Source organism: Tripterygium wilfordii, chromosome 2 (genome assembly GCF_013401445.1).
Source record: "Tripterygium wilfordii isolate XIE 37 chromosome 2, ASM1340144v1, whole genome shotgun sequence".
In the NCBI taxonomy this organism is placed as follows: Eukaryota; Viridiplantae; Streptophyta; class Magnoliopsida; order Celastrales; family Celastraceae; genus Tripterygium; species Tripterygium wilfordii.
In genome coordinates this window covers 9603750-9617809 of record NC_052233.1, presented here as the reverse complement: position 1 = coordinate 9617809, position 14060 = coordinate 9603750, and the positions used below count along the sequence as shown (strand labels likewise).

General features: G+C 38.0%; 2 protein-coding genes and 1 pseudogene across 3 annotated transcripts; all 3 read left to right on the top strand.

Annotated features, from left to right (window-relative positions):
• Positions 1-2567: 2567 nt before the first annotated feature.
• On the top strand, positions 2568-5128 carry LOC119980926 (annotated as a pseudogene).
• A 509-nt stretch (positions 5129-5637) lies between these two features.
• LOC119980916 lies at positions 5638-11904 on the top strand. Its single transcript, XM_038823760.1, has 11 exons — positions 5638-6354; positions 6496-6616; positions 6824-6909; positions 6998-7385; positions 7484-7584; positions 7760-7826; positions 8444-8671; positions 9367-9825; positions 10087-10159; positions 10691-10886; positions 11792-11904. Exons 1-10 carry the CDS (start codon positions 5960-5962, stop codon positions 10879-10881), a joined length of 2109 nt encoding a protein of 702 aa, XP_038679688.1. The 5' UTR covers positions 5638-5959; the 3' UTR covers positions 10882-10886; positions 11792-11904.
• Positions 11375-14059, top strand: LOC119980945 (trafficking protein particle complex subunit 2-like). 2 transcript variants are annotated; one of them, XM_038823864.1, is made up of 6 exons: positions 11375-11516; positions 11792-11904; positions 12021-12106; positions 12214-12275; positions 12860-12945; positions 13695-14059. In XM_038823864.1, exons 2-6 carry the CDS (start codon positions 11824-11826, stop codon positions 13785-13787), a joined length of 408 nt encoding a protein of 135 aa, XP_038679792.1. In that variant the 5' UTR covers positions 11375-11516; positions 11792-11823; the 3' UTR covers positions 13788-14059. The 2 variants fall into 2 exon arrangements, with proteins under 2 accessions (XP_038679792.1, XP_038679784.1); XM_038823856.1 differs by having other exon boundaries at positions 11428-11607.
• The last annotated feature ends 1 nt before the right edge of the window (position 14060 follows it).

The window sequence follows — 14060 nt, the reverse complement described above, 5'->3', positions numbered from 1 at the left end:
TATTTTAATTTTTTTTCTAGTTATAACTTATAAGTTATAAGTATGCATTTCATGTTGAGCAGTAAATAATTCGAATAAATAGGAATTTGATCGATTCTGCATCTGTCTCGGACGATTCTGCATTTGTGTTTTAAAAACAGGTGGACCCAAGTAAAGCCAGTTTGGAAGAAGACAAATGTTATGCACCCTTGATCCAAGATTAGCGTAAAACATAATCATCATCATCGTTCGGGTATTTATCGCAAAAGTTTGGGTATGAGAAAATCAACATAAATCTATTACATGTATTCGTCTCCGCCATTCATTTATATCTAAGATTATACTTTAATCAACTCCTTTAGAATCCGTATCCTTTCTTATACTATTGATCCATGATAGAAACGAATGTAGAAAATAAATAAAAGTGGTGGATTCCCGGTGATGTTTTCATAGACTCATGTAGTTGATCTCAAACTTTTGGGATAAAAGTTCGGTTGATGATGATCCTTTCTTACTACTACAAGCCAATATTTTTAGGTATTCTTCTTCGTTTCATCCCTCATATACAAATTCTCTTGATTCTTCTCACTGATGCATTATAGATAAGATGCAAAACGTCACTATTGAGGTACGCTCGTGTAAGCTCTCGCTCATTTATTGTTACATCCAAGTTTTAATGCAACACGTTGCACGCGGAGAATGTCCCAATGAATTTCTCATTTTGACTGATGTTCATGGGTTTAATAAAATTTACGTTTTGTTTCAAAATCTACCACAATCCTTCCCTATCATCTGGGTTTGGAATCGATTGCAAGCGCGGACGGTGTTTAGCATAAAAAATAAATATTTTTATTTTTAGTTCTTGAAATCAATACAAATTGATGGTGCATATATGACCCGATGACAAAAGGGTATGAACAAAATTAGTCATGGAGATAGAAATTGTTTGATATATCTAATATCAACCTTGTGTGGTTTAGGGCAATTCCAGGTATGAGACGGCGAATGAAGCCCATGATTGTGGATTGTCTTTATGATTCAGGTCGCATTCAAATTGATAACTCTAATCTCCTTCTCTTTTTTTTTTACATCCGAACCACCAGTTGAAGTGTTAAATAATGATGTGTATATCATTCTGGTGATTAGGATTCGAATTCTCCCCCGTCTGTTACAAAAAAAAAACTCTAATATCTTTTTTAATATGAATAATATATCCATTAATAGTAGATTACTAGCTTTTCACCCATTTATTAAGTGCTTAAGTCGTAAAACTGTAACATCGCCTTGCCCATGACTGCGGCCAGATGTCTCTGTCTCTCCTCTCCTCTTATTTTATTCTCTGTTTTTTGTTTTCTGAATTGAGAGCAAGCAGACTCAGATTGCTCAATTGGAATTGATATTATTGGCCTCTGTTATTCAGAGAATTAACATCCACTGCCGCAACAATAATTTCATTGACCCAAGACACTCTAGTCAATGCCAGATAAGCTGCGCTGTCCTGTTTTCGTTGCTATACGAGTCGGGGGCATCCGTGGGGTGGGGCAACATGGGTCGTTGCCTAGGATCCCGAATTCGAACGACCTCATATTTTTTTCATCTGACAGCTTAGAATTACTCAGGTTTTTAAACATTTTATTTAATTATTTTGTTGAGTATATTAAAGTTGTGTCTATCACTGACACCTAGTAGTATCTTCATAATTGTAGAACCACCGATCGTTATGTATTTCTTAGCTGTAGTCATAACTGAAGAGTTGTGTGCATATATATATATATATGATGACTTGTAGTCAATGTCGTGTTTCTCCTCTGTTTGCGGAAAGTTTGGCAGCCCAGGAAGCCCTGAAGTTTGCCATAACCCTTAATCTCCAATCTTTTGTACTGGAAGGGGACTATCTACTGATGATTTCTGCTCTAACCACTGCAGTAGTTGATCTCTCTAAGACTGGGTTGTGCATCAAAAAAGCTAAAGACCTGCTAAACCTTTTCTCGGATGTGGCTCGTAGTCATGTTAAACGTACATCAAATAGTGTTGTTGATGCTTTGGCCAAGAAAGCCTTGAATGGTTGTGAAACGAGTGTATGGACTCCCAGGGTTTCTTGTTCATATAATTGTTGGGGACTACTCCCCCCTCTGTTTCTTAATGAAAGGTGTTTTTTAAAAAAAAAAAATACCTATAAATACAGCATTCAATTTATGATTTACTTTCTACTTAAGTGAGATTTTACTACCTAGAATTCTTCCATCAAATATTCCAGAAACTAAAAAATAAAATCAGTAATTTTTTAATTGGTATTTATGTTACAGTAACACAGACACCATCCTGTCCTTCCAACCAACACCCTGTCTTTACTATTTAAAATATTTATGCAATGTTTAGCTCCCTAATACGACAAAATACTGTTTTTTTTTTAAATTTCCATATAGAGATCCACACCGTTGATCTTCTCATTAACGGTTCTAAATGACTCTCAATGTGGGCCACCCTCGGACCCAATATATATATATATGTAAACGGTATTTCCACTGACCGTCTCCACAGTCCACTCAACTGCTGACGCTTCTTCTATCAAAAACAACTAACTAAACATGGCTGCTCCGCCTCCTAACCCAGTCCCGGTGGCGTACCAAGGAGTCTCCACCTCGGTCCCGCTGGCTAAACAAAGGAGACAACGCATGGCAAATGATCTCCGCCACACTCGTGGGCCTCCAAAGCGTGCCGGGCCTAGTAATCCTGTACGGAAGCATAGTCAAGAAGAAATGGGCCGTGAACTCCGCATTCATGGCCCTATACGCTTTCGCTGCCGTCGTCCTATGCTGGGTCACGTGGGCTTACAAGATGTCGTTTGGTGACAAGCTCCTGCCGTTTTGGGGGAAAGCGGGGCCGGCTCTTGGACAGAAGTTTTTGATGAAACGGGCCGCGATTCCTGCTTCCACGCAATATATTATGAAAAGGGGCCGGTTGAAACGCCAGAGATCTTGCCGTTTTATCCGATGGCTTCGATGGTGTGGTTTCAGTGTGTGTTTGCGGCAATTACTTTGATCCTATTAGCGGGATCAGAACTTGGGAGGATGAATATAAAGGCTTGGATGGCTTTTGTGCCACTTTGGTTGACATTTTCTTTCACTGTTGGTGCATTTAGCTTGTGGGGGTGGTGAGTTCTTGTTTCATTGGGGTGTCATGGACTACTCTGGTGGTTATGTTATCCATCTTTCTTCTGGGATCGCTGGCCTAACCACTGCTTATTGGGTTAGTAACCACAGCTTATTGGTTAAGTTTAGTCTCAGTTGCATTAATAGTCTCTACGTTGTGACATGTGTGAGTATTGGGTTGCAGCTTCATTCTTCCCGTATGGATTTCGGCTCAATCTTATTTATCTGTTGACAATGTATGACGAACTGGGTTGGCAACTCGAGTTTAAAGCGGACTCAGCTATGCATGTTTAGAATTTTAGGGTTGCACTCATTTTCACAAATGCATCGCACAGAATGCACAAAGGCATTCATTGTTTTGAGTATCTTGACTTGAAATGCACTCTGACTGCTGTATTTATCTATGCATGTCCCTGATTCTTCGAGTAATCCATCACGTTTGGCAGATATTTTTTTAGGTTTTTGTCTTATATTTTCTTCCATCTATTTCTTCCATGATGTGAGGATATATGTGATGTTGCAGGTGGGCCCAAGATCAACTAAGGACAGAGAGAGATTTCCTGCAAACAATGTCCTACTGATGTTGGCGGGGGCAGGATTGTTGTGGATGGGATGGGCAGGATTCAACGGTGGAGATCCTTACACTGCCAACATTGACTCTTCAATGGCCGTCCTCAACATTGACTCTTCACTTGTTAACATTTTTTGTATTATATATATCAATTTTTCAACTTATCAAATGACTACTCTTTGTGATTATTATTTTATTGGTTACGAGGACATATATCATCATCATTAGTTGAGTCATTCATCTTTTGGACTTACTTATTCTATTGGGTATATAGTTTATCAATGTATTCTCCTAAGATCAGATTATACAACTAATCTTTTCTTGAGCAAAGGGGACATGTATTGAGTTATCCATTTAATTATATATATATATATAAAATTTACTATAAAAAAAATTTAGGAGGCGGTCGCCTACTCTTGGGGGCATGATTCCGCCCCTACTAGCAACAAGTAAGGTTGGGCTGAAACTCATACTGATAGGGTTTGAAAGTGTGATAACTTAAATTAAGGAACCAAGATTCCACAAAGAAATATTTCAATTGGTTGATTCGAACTCCCGACTTTAGACACCGTGCTCCCTAAATTCGGAGAGATAAACCAAGGTTATCTCCAAGTGGTTGCTAAACCTGCTAACATGATGTGTATTGAATTGTGGTTAATAGGTCTTGTTCAGGCATGGGCTGCAATAGTGATGGGGATTTTATCAGGCAGTGTCCCATGGTTCACCATGATGGTTGTACACAAAAGGTGGACACTTCTGCAAAAAATTGACGACACACTAGGAGTATTCCACACCCACGCCGTGGCCGGCCTTCTTGGCGGATTCTTAACCGGCCTCTTCGCAGAACCGGAGCTCTGCGCGCTATTCTTGCCAGTCACAACCTCTAGAGGAGGCGTCTACGCGGGCTCCGGAGGCAAACAAGTCTTGAAACAATTAGCCGGCGCCGCCTTCGTCATTGGACGGAATGTTGTTGCTACTTCCATAATCTGCGGCGATTAATTTTGTGATTCCATTGAGAATGTCTGAGGAGCATTTGTTGATTGGAGATGATGCTGTTCATGGAGAAGAAGCATATGCTCTGTGGGGTGATGGAGAGAAGTATGATTCAACAAAGCACGGTGTCCACTCCGAGGATTACACTAGACATCCACAACCTTCAACTGGGGCTACACAAGTGGTCTGAATTAACGGGGATTGAACAACATTGTTTATGTTTGTACAAATGTTCAATTCTTGTTCTTGGTGCACGAGTTGTTCAATGATCATCGTTGTTGAAGAAATTTGGTTAAGGTCTATATCTTATTGCATACAAATGACATGCTTGTACGATAATCCTCACACACCACGCCATACGTTGATGTTGTACACCAGAATCAGTGGTACGGTTTTAATTTACAAGTGGTTGAAGCATTTTTTTAAAAATTGAATTGCAAACTATCTATCTTCATTCTCAACTATCCATACATTATCACCAACTGCTCGTGAATTGACATTATCCTATTGGTTACGATACACCACACTAGCATATAACATGTTGTGTCAGAACCATTTAATAATTTATAGGTTCTATTTGTTCATTGTATCATAATACTAAGTTCAGAAGCATCAAGGTAGGTCTCGATCTTTATGCATACAATTGACATGTTTGTACAATAATCCTAGTACACCATGTCATACGTTGATGTGGTGTATAGAACTAGTGGTGATTGGTGTTTTTTTTTTAAATTTGAATTGAAAATTACCTATTTTCATTTTCAACCACTCATACTGTAGTGTAGAGGTGTTGTGAAGATGTGTACTTGATTCAAAGTGGACGTCGATCGATCGATTGACATATTTTATGGTTGTTTTGCTGTGCCTATCCCCACATACATTGTCACCGACTACTTGTGAATTAGCACCATCCTATAACTTATGATACATCACATCAACATATAACATGTTGTGCCAGAAGCATTAATAATTTCTCATACAATAGTTACTATTTGTTCATTGTATCCTAATTCCCCTAGGATCATGTGTAAAATTGGATTTTGGAGCCCATTGGGCTTGGAATTTGGGCCACGCTCCAACCCACCAACCCTCATACAAATTTCCCACCACACGTTTCGCGATTTTCCGAATCAAATTAGAATTAACTGAGCCACCCATTCGCGTCCACTAAAACGACATATATGAAGCATTCGTGATCACAAACAACGGTCGTTTTAGTTCCCTCTCTGTTCCTCAGTCACTCTACTCTCTTCCATCATTCTCCATGATCACCTGCAAGGCTCCGAGCTTCGACTCCCAAACCCTATCAATCCGAATCACGTACCAAACAACCGCGCAATTTCTACGACATATACGATTTAAGTCTTCTCGGCTCAACAACCGCCTAGCCTTTTCTTCCAAAAGAAGAAACTACGTGACGAAGAGAAACAGTCACAAAGCTCATAAGAAACTGAAAGTAGTGGCTGATTTCGATGGGGACGGCGGTGAGGCAAGAGGAGGAGGAGGGGAGAGAGAGGTGCATTGTGAGGTCGAAGTGATATCATGGCGGGAGAGAAGAATTAAGGGCGAGATTTCGGTGAATGCGGATCTAAAATCAGTCTGGAGTGCTCTCACGGACTACGAGAGGCTTGCCGATTTTGTTCCCAATCTTGTTAGTAGGTAAACGGGGAAGTGTTTGATCATAATTTCTGGCGTTTATATTATAAGTCAAAGTTTAATTTTGTCCCCGATACTTATTGCAATAATCAATAGATGTTTCTAACCTTGCATTTCTCTTGATTGTGCCTCATTTTGATTCAGTTCGACAATTCCTTGCCCTCACCCTGGCCGGATATGGTTGGAGCAGCGGGGATTGCAGAGAGCACTATATTGGCATATTGAAGCTCGTGTTGTGCTGGATCTCCAAGAAGTTCGCACTTCTGTGAGCAAGCTTTGGAAATCTTTATTGTGCAACTAAGTGTCCATTTTTGACATTTTTTAATGTTAATTTGCGTTGTTAGTTATGTTCATAGTTTGTAGCATAGTTCTTTGATGTCAATAGTAGCTTATCATCAACAAATTTTCATATTCATTTCTTCATGTTCTATTTGGTCCCAAATTATTTTATGAATAATTTCTTATGCTACAGGCCAATCATCATGAACTCCACTTCTCCATGGTCGATGGGGACTTTAAAAAGTATGAAGGGAAATGGTCCTTACAATCTGCGACAAGGTAGAATACATTGGTTAATTTGAAAGAAAATTTACTTTGGCCATTAGATATGCCTTTCTATTCCTCCATTGATCACAGATTTTGGCAGGTCTTCCGCTTCTAAACTTACATATGAAGTCAATGTGATACCTAGATATAACTTTCCTGCTATTTTCTTGGAAAGGGTTATCAAATCTGATCTTCCTGTGAATCTTCGAGCCATGGCTTGTCAAGCTGAGAGAAATTTTGGAGGGAATCAGAAAATGCCAACCAATATCCTCACTCTGCCTGGTGGGGGTTCTGGTGGTGCTTTTCATGAGAAGGATAAATTATTATCGGGAGATTCAAAAGAGACTTATTCCAGCTCCAATTTTGGTCCCATGCCTCAATCTCCAAATGAATTGAAGAGTAACTGGGGTATATTTGGGAAATTTTGCCAGCTTGGTAGGCCTTGTCTGGTGGACGAAGTTCATCTGCGCAGATTTGATGGTTTATTGGTAACTGATTGACTCTACTCTATGTCATCTGGATTCTCTATCATAGGAAAAGTCTCTTTTATTTTAGCAGTTGCTGATACAATGGTTTTGAGCTGAAGGAAAATGGGGGTGTTCATCGATTTGTAGTTGCCAGCATAACTGTAAAGGCTTCTGTTCCTGCAGTTTGGAATGTGTTGACTGCTTATGACAGACTTCCTGAGTAAGTAATATAAGCTTACTTGAACATTGTATTGCAGTACTGATTTATGACTGTGGAAGCAAGGGTAGAAGTTCTGATGAAAATTAATCTGTTAGTTATTCTTGCTTTTCATACAGAGTTATTGTTCACACCTTCCATTTCCTCATTCTTTTACTCTCTCTTTTTTTTCCCACAGCATTGTTCCAAATCTAGCCATCAGTACGATTTTATCACGAGAAAACAATAAAGTCCGCATTCTTCAGGTAAAAGGGTAATCAAAATTTAGGAACTAGTGCTTAAGGTTTCTCTTAGACATCTGGGATGAAATAAGTTTAAAAGCTTCAGAGGGTTTCTATGTTAACTCAAAATTAGTTTTACAATATTTCTTCAAGGGCTACTGAAGAATGTGCATTAAGAATGTTGATGCCATTATGAATATTTACTTTGTTGTTCTTAAATAGATTAATGCGTGATAGAACATGCTAAAGCATTTTTCTGAGTTAGAAGCTTCTCATAGAACATATTTATGTAACTTTGTATTGCCCCTGGTAAGCTTATGCAATTAGAGAATTTGCATGTACTGAGATAGATGATTGAAGAATAATTAGGAATGAAAAATCATTTCTACTAAAATTTAACCTTTCATACCCAGGACGTTGAGATCTTTTTAATAAAAAATCACCAACTTACGGATGTCCCTTTGGCTCTTTTCATATTCTTAAGCAATTCTAGAACTTTGGGCAATCATTTTATAAGTTATCTTTTATGAAATCATTTTGTGGAATTGGTGGATTAACATGGTGATTATCGACATTTGTTTCTTAGATATAAACCACTGAGCTGACATGTTTATGATTTGATTTCGTCTTTTCCAATGCAGGAAGGATGCAAAGGCCTGTTGTATATGGTGCTTCATGCACGTGTTGTTTTAGATTTGTGTGAACATCTTGAATGCGAGATCAGTTTTGAACAAGTGGAAGGTGACTTCGACTCATTTAAAGGAAAATGGCTCCTAGAGCAATTAGGAAGTCATCACACATTACTAAAGTACAGTGTGGAGTCCAAAATGCGCAGAGGTGCTTTTCTCTCTGAAGCAATCATGGAAGAGGTGCGTATTCGAATACAATGGTTCCATGTTCTGGCATTTTTTTTTTTATGGCACGGCATTCTGGCATTTTAGTTTGCTTGGCAACCCTACTTGATATTGGTACTGTGATGGATATATGGTAGCATGTGTGCATCACTGATGGCCTAATTTGTGTGAAATTATCCCTTTTTGTCTCTATAGAAATTCTTTCTGGTTGCTGAAGGCCTGTCTGAATGTCTCATGAAGTTGCCTTGTGTTTTTGGTTCATGATTAAATTTTCTATTTACTATCTTGTATAGCTCGTACCAACAATGACAGTCATCCCACATCATGTGGCAATATCTTGAAATGGTAGCATTTCATGATACTCATCAAAAAATGATCCCTTACCCATAATTTTCGTGGTGCCTTTAAATTTCTTTCTAGTCCCATCCAAGTTTATGGATTTTATAATGCAAATTCTGATTGTATGTCGGCATACGAACTTAACTTTCCATCAGCCTATCAAATCACTCCTTGGTGATTTTTAAGTTTTAACTATTGCTTGGGATTCCATTTTCCATTTGAAATTGTAGTTTATTTGAGTTCCTTTGCTATACCAAGAACCTCCAGAAGAAAATCAATTTTTGTCTTCTTTTTTTATGAAAAAAATTATTTCCATAGATTTTAGTTTTTCCTGTAGAACAATAGTAAATCAATGTAGCCTCTATCTGTAGGTCATATATAAAGATCTCCCTTCGAACTTATGTGCAATTCGTGACTATGTTGAGGAAAGGGAAGCCGTGAACTCTCTGGAAACATGTGATGATACAGAATATCCAGAGACACTCAGTGCTTCTGGCAGCGAGATTGGTGTTGATTCTGATGAGGCAGACGAGGTTGTAACTGATATCACTGCTCCTGTATCATCTAGACAAAGACCCAGAGTACCTGGCTTGCAGAGAGATATTGAGGTGCTTAAGTCTGAGCTGTTGAAATTTATTTCGGAACATGGACAGGAGGGGTTTATGCCCATGAGAAAGCAACTTCGTCGGCATGGTAGGGTAGATATTGAGAAGGCCATTACACAGATGGGTGGATTTAGGAAGATTGCATCATTGTTGAATCTCTCCCTTGCTTACAAACATCGCAAACCAAAGGGTTACTGGGACAATCTTGCGAATTTACAGGAAGAGGTAGCTTGTAAATTTTGTTTGTGGCCCTTTGATAATCTTTGTCCTGCCTTTTGTTTTTTTTCTACTTTTACTATATTTCTGCACTTTTTTATGTTCGCAAAATTGTCCATTCTAATTTGAACGAAGATTCAAGTAATGGCGGGATGTTAAAAAAGGGTACTATTGTGTTGTCTGTCTGTCCATATTAACGCATATGAAGTTAGGTTGTTGTGAATTGTGATGTCGTGAAAATGTGTGCTTTAGTCAAATTGCATCCTGCAGATTAGCCGATTTCAGAGGAGCTGGGGAATGGACCCATCATATATGCCTAGCCGAAAATCTTTTGAGCGTGCAGGTTAGTGAATACAGATCAATTTCTTATTATGAAATATTAAACTGTAGACCACTAAAGTTGCTGAAAGATTTTGGGCTGCTTCTCTAGTGAAGTATAGATTGCAGCATCTTGATGAAAGTAATTACAGAAATTGTTCCGTTGACATCAAGAAATACTCTTCCCTCTAATTTTGTTTGATTTGTGAAATACCAAAGTTTTATCGTTAAGGTTATGAAGGTTATGTTCGGCATGAGTGTTCGAGTTGATGTTTGGGAAAGTACTAATGAAAGAAATACAATAAATGCCTACCTCGTGAAGAAATGGCAGAAATCTCCTCCCCTTCCCGAACATCTGCTAGTGCCAAGCATAGCCTAAATGCGTATAGAAATGGTCATAACTTAGTTTCTGTCCATGACAGCCATTAGAAACTAATCACATAGCATGCTGTGTAATTAGTTGTGAGGACTGCATTTTAAAGTAAGTTTGTTCAGCCATCTGGTTTCCTTATATTATTATACACATCCTGATGGTGTTAGAAGCTTTTTGTTGCAGGTCGTTATGACATTGCTCGTGCATTGGAAAAATGGGGAGGCCTTGGTGAAGTTTCTCGTCTTTTGTCACTTATGGTGAGGCACCCAAAGAGGCAGACAAACATCTCCAAGGATAAGGAAGTTGGGCATGCTGAAGAAACACAGAAATGGGTTATGAAAATGAAGGATTTGGACATTAATCGGGTTGAATAAGTAAGGTGATCACCTAATTATCTGTGTATGCAACCAAGCTGAGACTTCAGTCGTGACGGTAGCTAAAAGCAAAGAAGCAACATTTATCGTAGGCTTCTCAGTTGATCCTTGTTATTAGGTTTTTAATTAATACAAAAATAAGAAAATTTGTTAAGTATAGTTAAAATGTGTGGTTAACTATTTTGGTATTCATAATATTATAATATAATAGATTTTGAGAAAAAAATTCAAAATACTAAATTATAAACCTTAAACACTAAAATAAGCCATAAATTTTAAATATTAATTTTTAATTCTTAAATTCTTATATATTATTTTCAAAAAAATTTCATAATTTAACATCACTATTGAAAAATAATTAGAGTTAAAATTAGAGTGCCTCCCATCCCATCCCATCCCATCCTGTTGAATACTCTTAACCACAAGATCCAGAGGGTTTTCTTTTGTTTTTGCTTTGGACAGCAGAACTGGTGTGACTGTGGGCCCCGCAGCACTTTGCTTTTCGCTTTCTTCCGTTCTTTTCTTTTTCCTCTTTTTAAAACCTCCTCTAAAGAGTTCTCGTTTCGTTTTCCTCACCGCTTTTTTTGAAAATAAAAAAATCTCGTCTTCGGCATTAGGTTTCTCTGGTGAACCAGGTTAGCTTCCCTGGAAATTCCAGATCGATCGCGCGGAAAGTCGAAACTGATTTGTTTGAATGCACTAAACCTTTGGTTTCCGAAAGGATAGGTTATTGTTTGTGACGATTTCGTTGTTTTTTGATGTCACTGTATATGTACACGCGTATTCGTTTGATTTGATTTCTTCTGTTTTGTTTACGATTTTGTTGAATTGTTCGTATTTGAGCTTCGTCTGGATCCGCGATGCACTAAACACATCTGCGTTTTGCGCTTCTTTTTGTTTGATTTTGTAGCCTTTTGCGCGGTAGTTTGGCAGAACAAATCAATGGCAACGACAGCTTGTTTTATCATCGTAAGCCGGAATGATATCCCTATATATGAAGCTGAAGTTGGATCTGCTGCTAAAGTATGGAATCTATGGCTCCGTTTTGCATTTCGTCATTCATTGATGTTCTTCTGTTTTAATTTTTATGTTTAACGAATCTTACTTTTGTTGCATCACTGTGCGTTACATAACGACAGAGAGAAGACGCTGCTCAGCTGCATCAATTCGTATTACATGCAGCTCTAGATATTGTTCAGGACCTTGCTTGGACTACTAGTGCCATGTATGTTGGCTCTGAAGATATATCTTGTGAATACGTTTTGTTCTACTTTTTTATTTACTATTTTTCTCCTCTTATCTCCTATTCTGTTAATGTTGTATTCTTGGCAGGTTCTTGAAAGCTATCGATAGGTTTAATGATCTCGTGGTGTCAGTCTATGTAACGGCGGGTCATATCCTCCATGATGTTAATATATGCGGCTATTATATAATGATTTTGTAGTCAATCGTGGCGTAGTGCATTGATATACTTGTTTCTGCTTTCTTGCTTTAATGACATGAGTTTTTTGTGTGTACGTACATCCCAGCATGTGAATTGTCCAGGATGAAGTGTCATCTCATTAGATATTTAGATTTTCTCCAGATCTGGTGTCATAAGTCTGTGTGCAATGTTCTATGTTTGATGTTGAAGCCAGATTTTGTGATACTATACTATTAGGTTCAATTGGTAGACACACACAGAGGAAAAAAAAAGTTGTGCGATGTTAACCATAACAGTGATGAATGATGACATGATTGTTATGAATTTGGTGCTTTTCTGAGTTTCTCTATTACCCTACTGAAAGTGGTCGTTTAAGCAGATGCTGATGATTTCATAAGTCTCTTCACATCGTGTAGTTGCTGCCTTCATGGTTGTCTATGTGTCGTGTGGGTTTATCCGTGTACTTGGCATTTAGAGCGTGAGCCTTTAAAATTTGCTCATAAATTATATGTTAGTTTGCTTTTTTGTTTCTGGCTTTTCTTTGACTGGTCATACATACGCGACTCATGCTACTTCATGACTCACGCAACGACGATGGAATCAAGAGCTTTTTCCAAGAGGTTCATGAGCTTTATATAAAGGTAAGACTGCTGTTTTCTTCAAGAGCTATTGTTCATTGATGATTTACATTTATTAAGCTGATCCTGCCCTAAACTAGTTGTCATGTAGCCTTTATAATAATTGACGATTTACATCATTAAACTCCTCATGCATTTTGAACTAAATTTTACGCTGTTATGATTATTTCTGAGAAGTAAAACGAATTTATTGAAGGTGCACATGGTTTTGTTTCCTTTGAAGTCATGCAAGACATTTGGAATTTCTGTCTTACAAGTGTTTTCCGATGGGTTAGGATATTGAAATTAGGAATTTTAGGGCATGAGAGTATTAAAGAATGAGTTCAAAATTTAGACATCGGCATTGGTAGAGGACCAAAAGTTGGATTGAGCTGGTGAAACATGCTTGCTATAATTTTCTGGCCACAATTGGAATTAGGTTTTAAAAATTAATTTGATGGTAAGTTTCCATAAGAAGAATATGGAGATGATGGAGTGCAAAGGGAGTAATAGTAATAGTTCCAGTTAGGAACATCAAGATCATTGCTGTTCTTAGCACCAAAAGCTCTGTAAAGCAAAATTTGTGTCGGCTGCATTCACCTTTTTGAATTCCTTGTTGTGCTGTGTACACTACTCTTGATTCTCTGTGTTATGTAAAATTCTTTCCAAATATGCTTTGCACTTGTAGGCTGTTTTTTAAATTTATTATGTACTGGTATATAAACAGTAACAATGGGATCAATGTGACACTAAAGAATCTTGTGGATTTGCAGATTCTTCTCAATCCGCTCTACTTGCCTGGTTCACGCATTACATCATCACACTTTGATACAAAAGTCCGTGCACTAGCAAGAAAATATCTATAGAGGCTTCACTGGTTGGGATTATGCATGGGACCTTTGGCCGTTCAATTTTTAAAGCTTCAATACATTGGGTTCATGAGTGGGATGCTCATGGAATAAGTTTCAAAGATTGTTATGAATTTGTGGACATTTCTATGATACTTAGATGTCAGATATATGCTTCAGGTTTGTGAAGAATGCCACAAAATATGCTCCTCGTCAAGTCTGTTATAGTCTCAAATAGCATATTATCTGGCGGTTGGTCCTAATGCAGAACTCGTAAATTTTGCTGTCAAT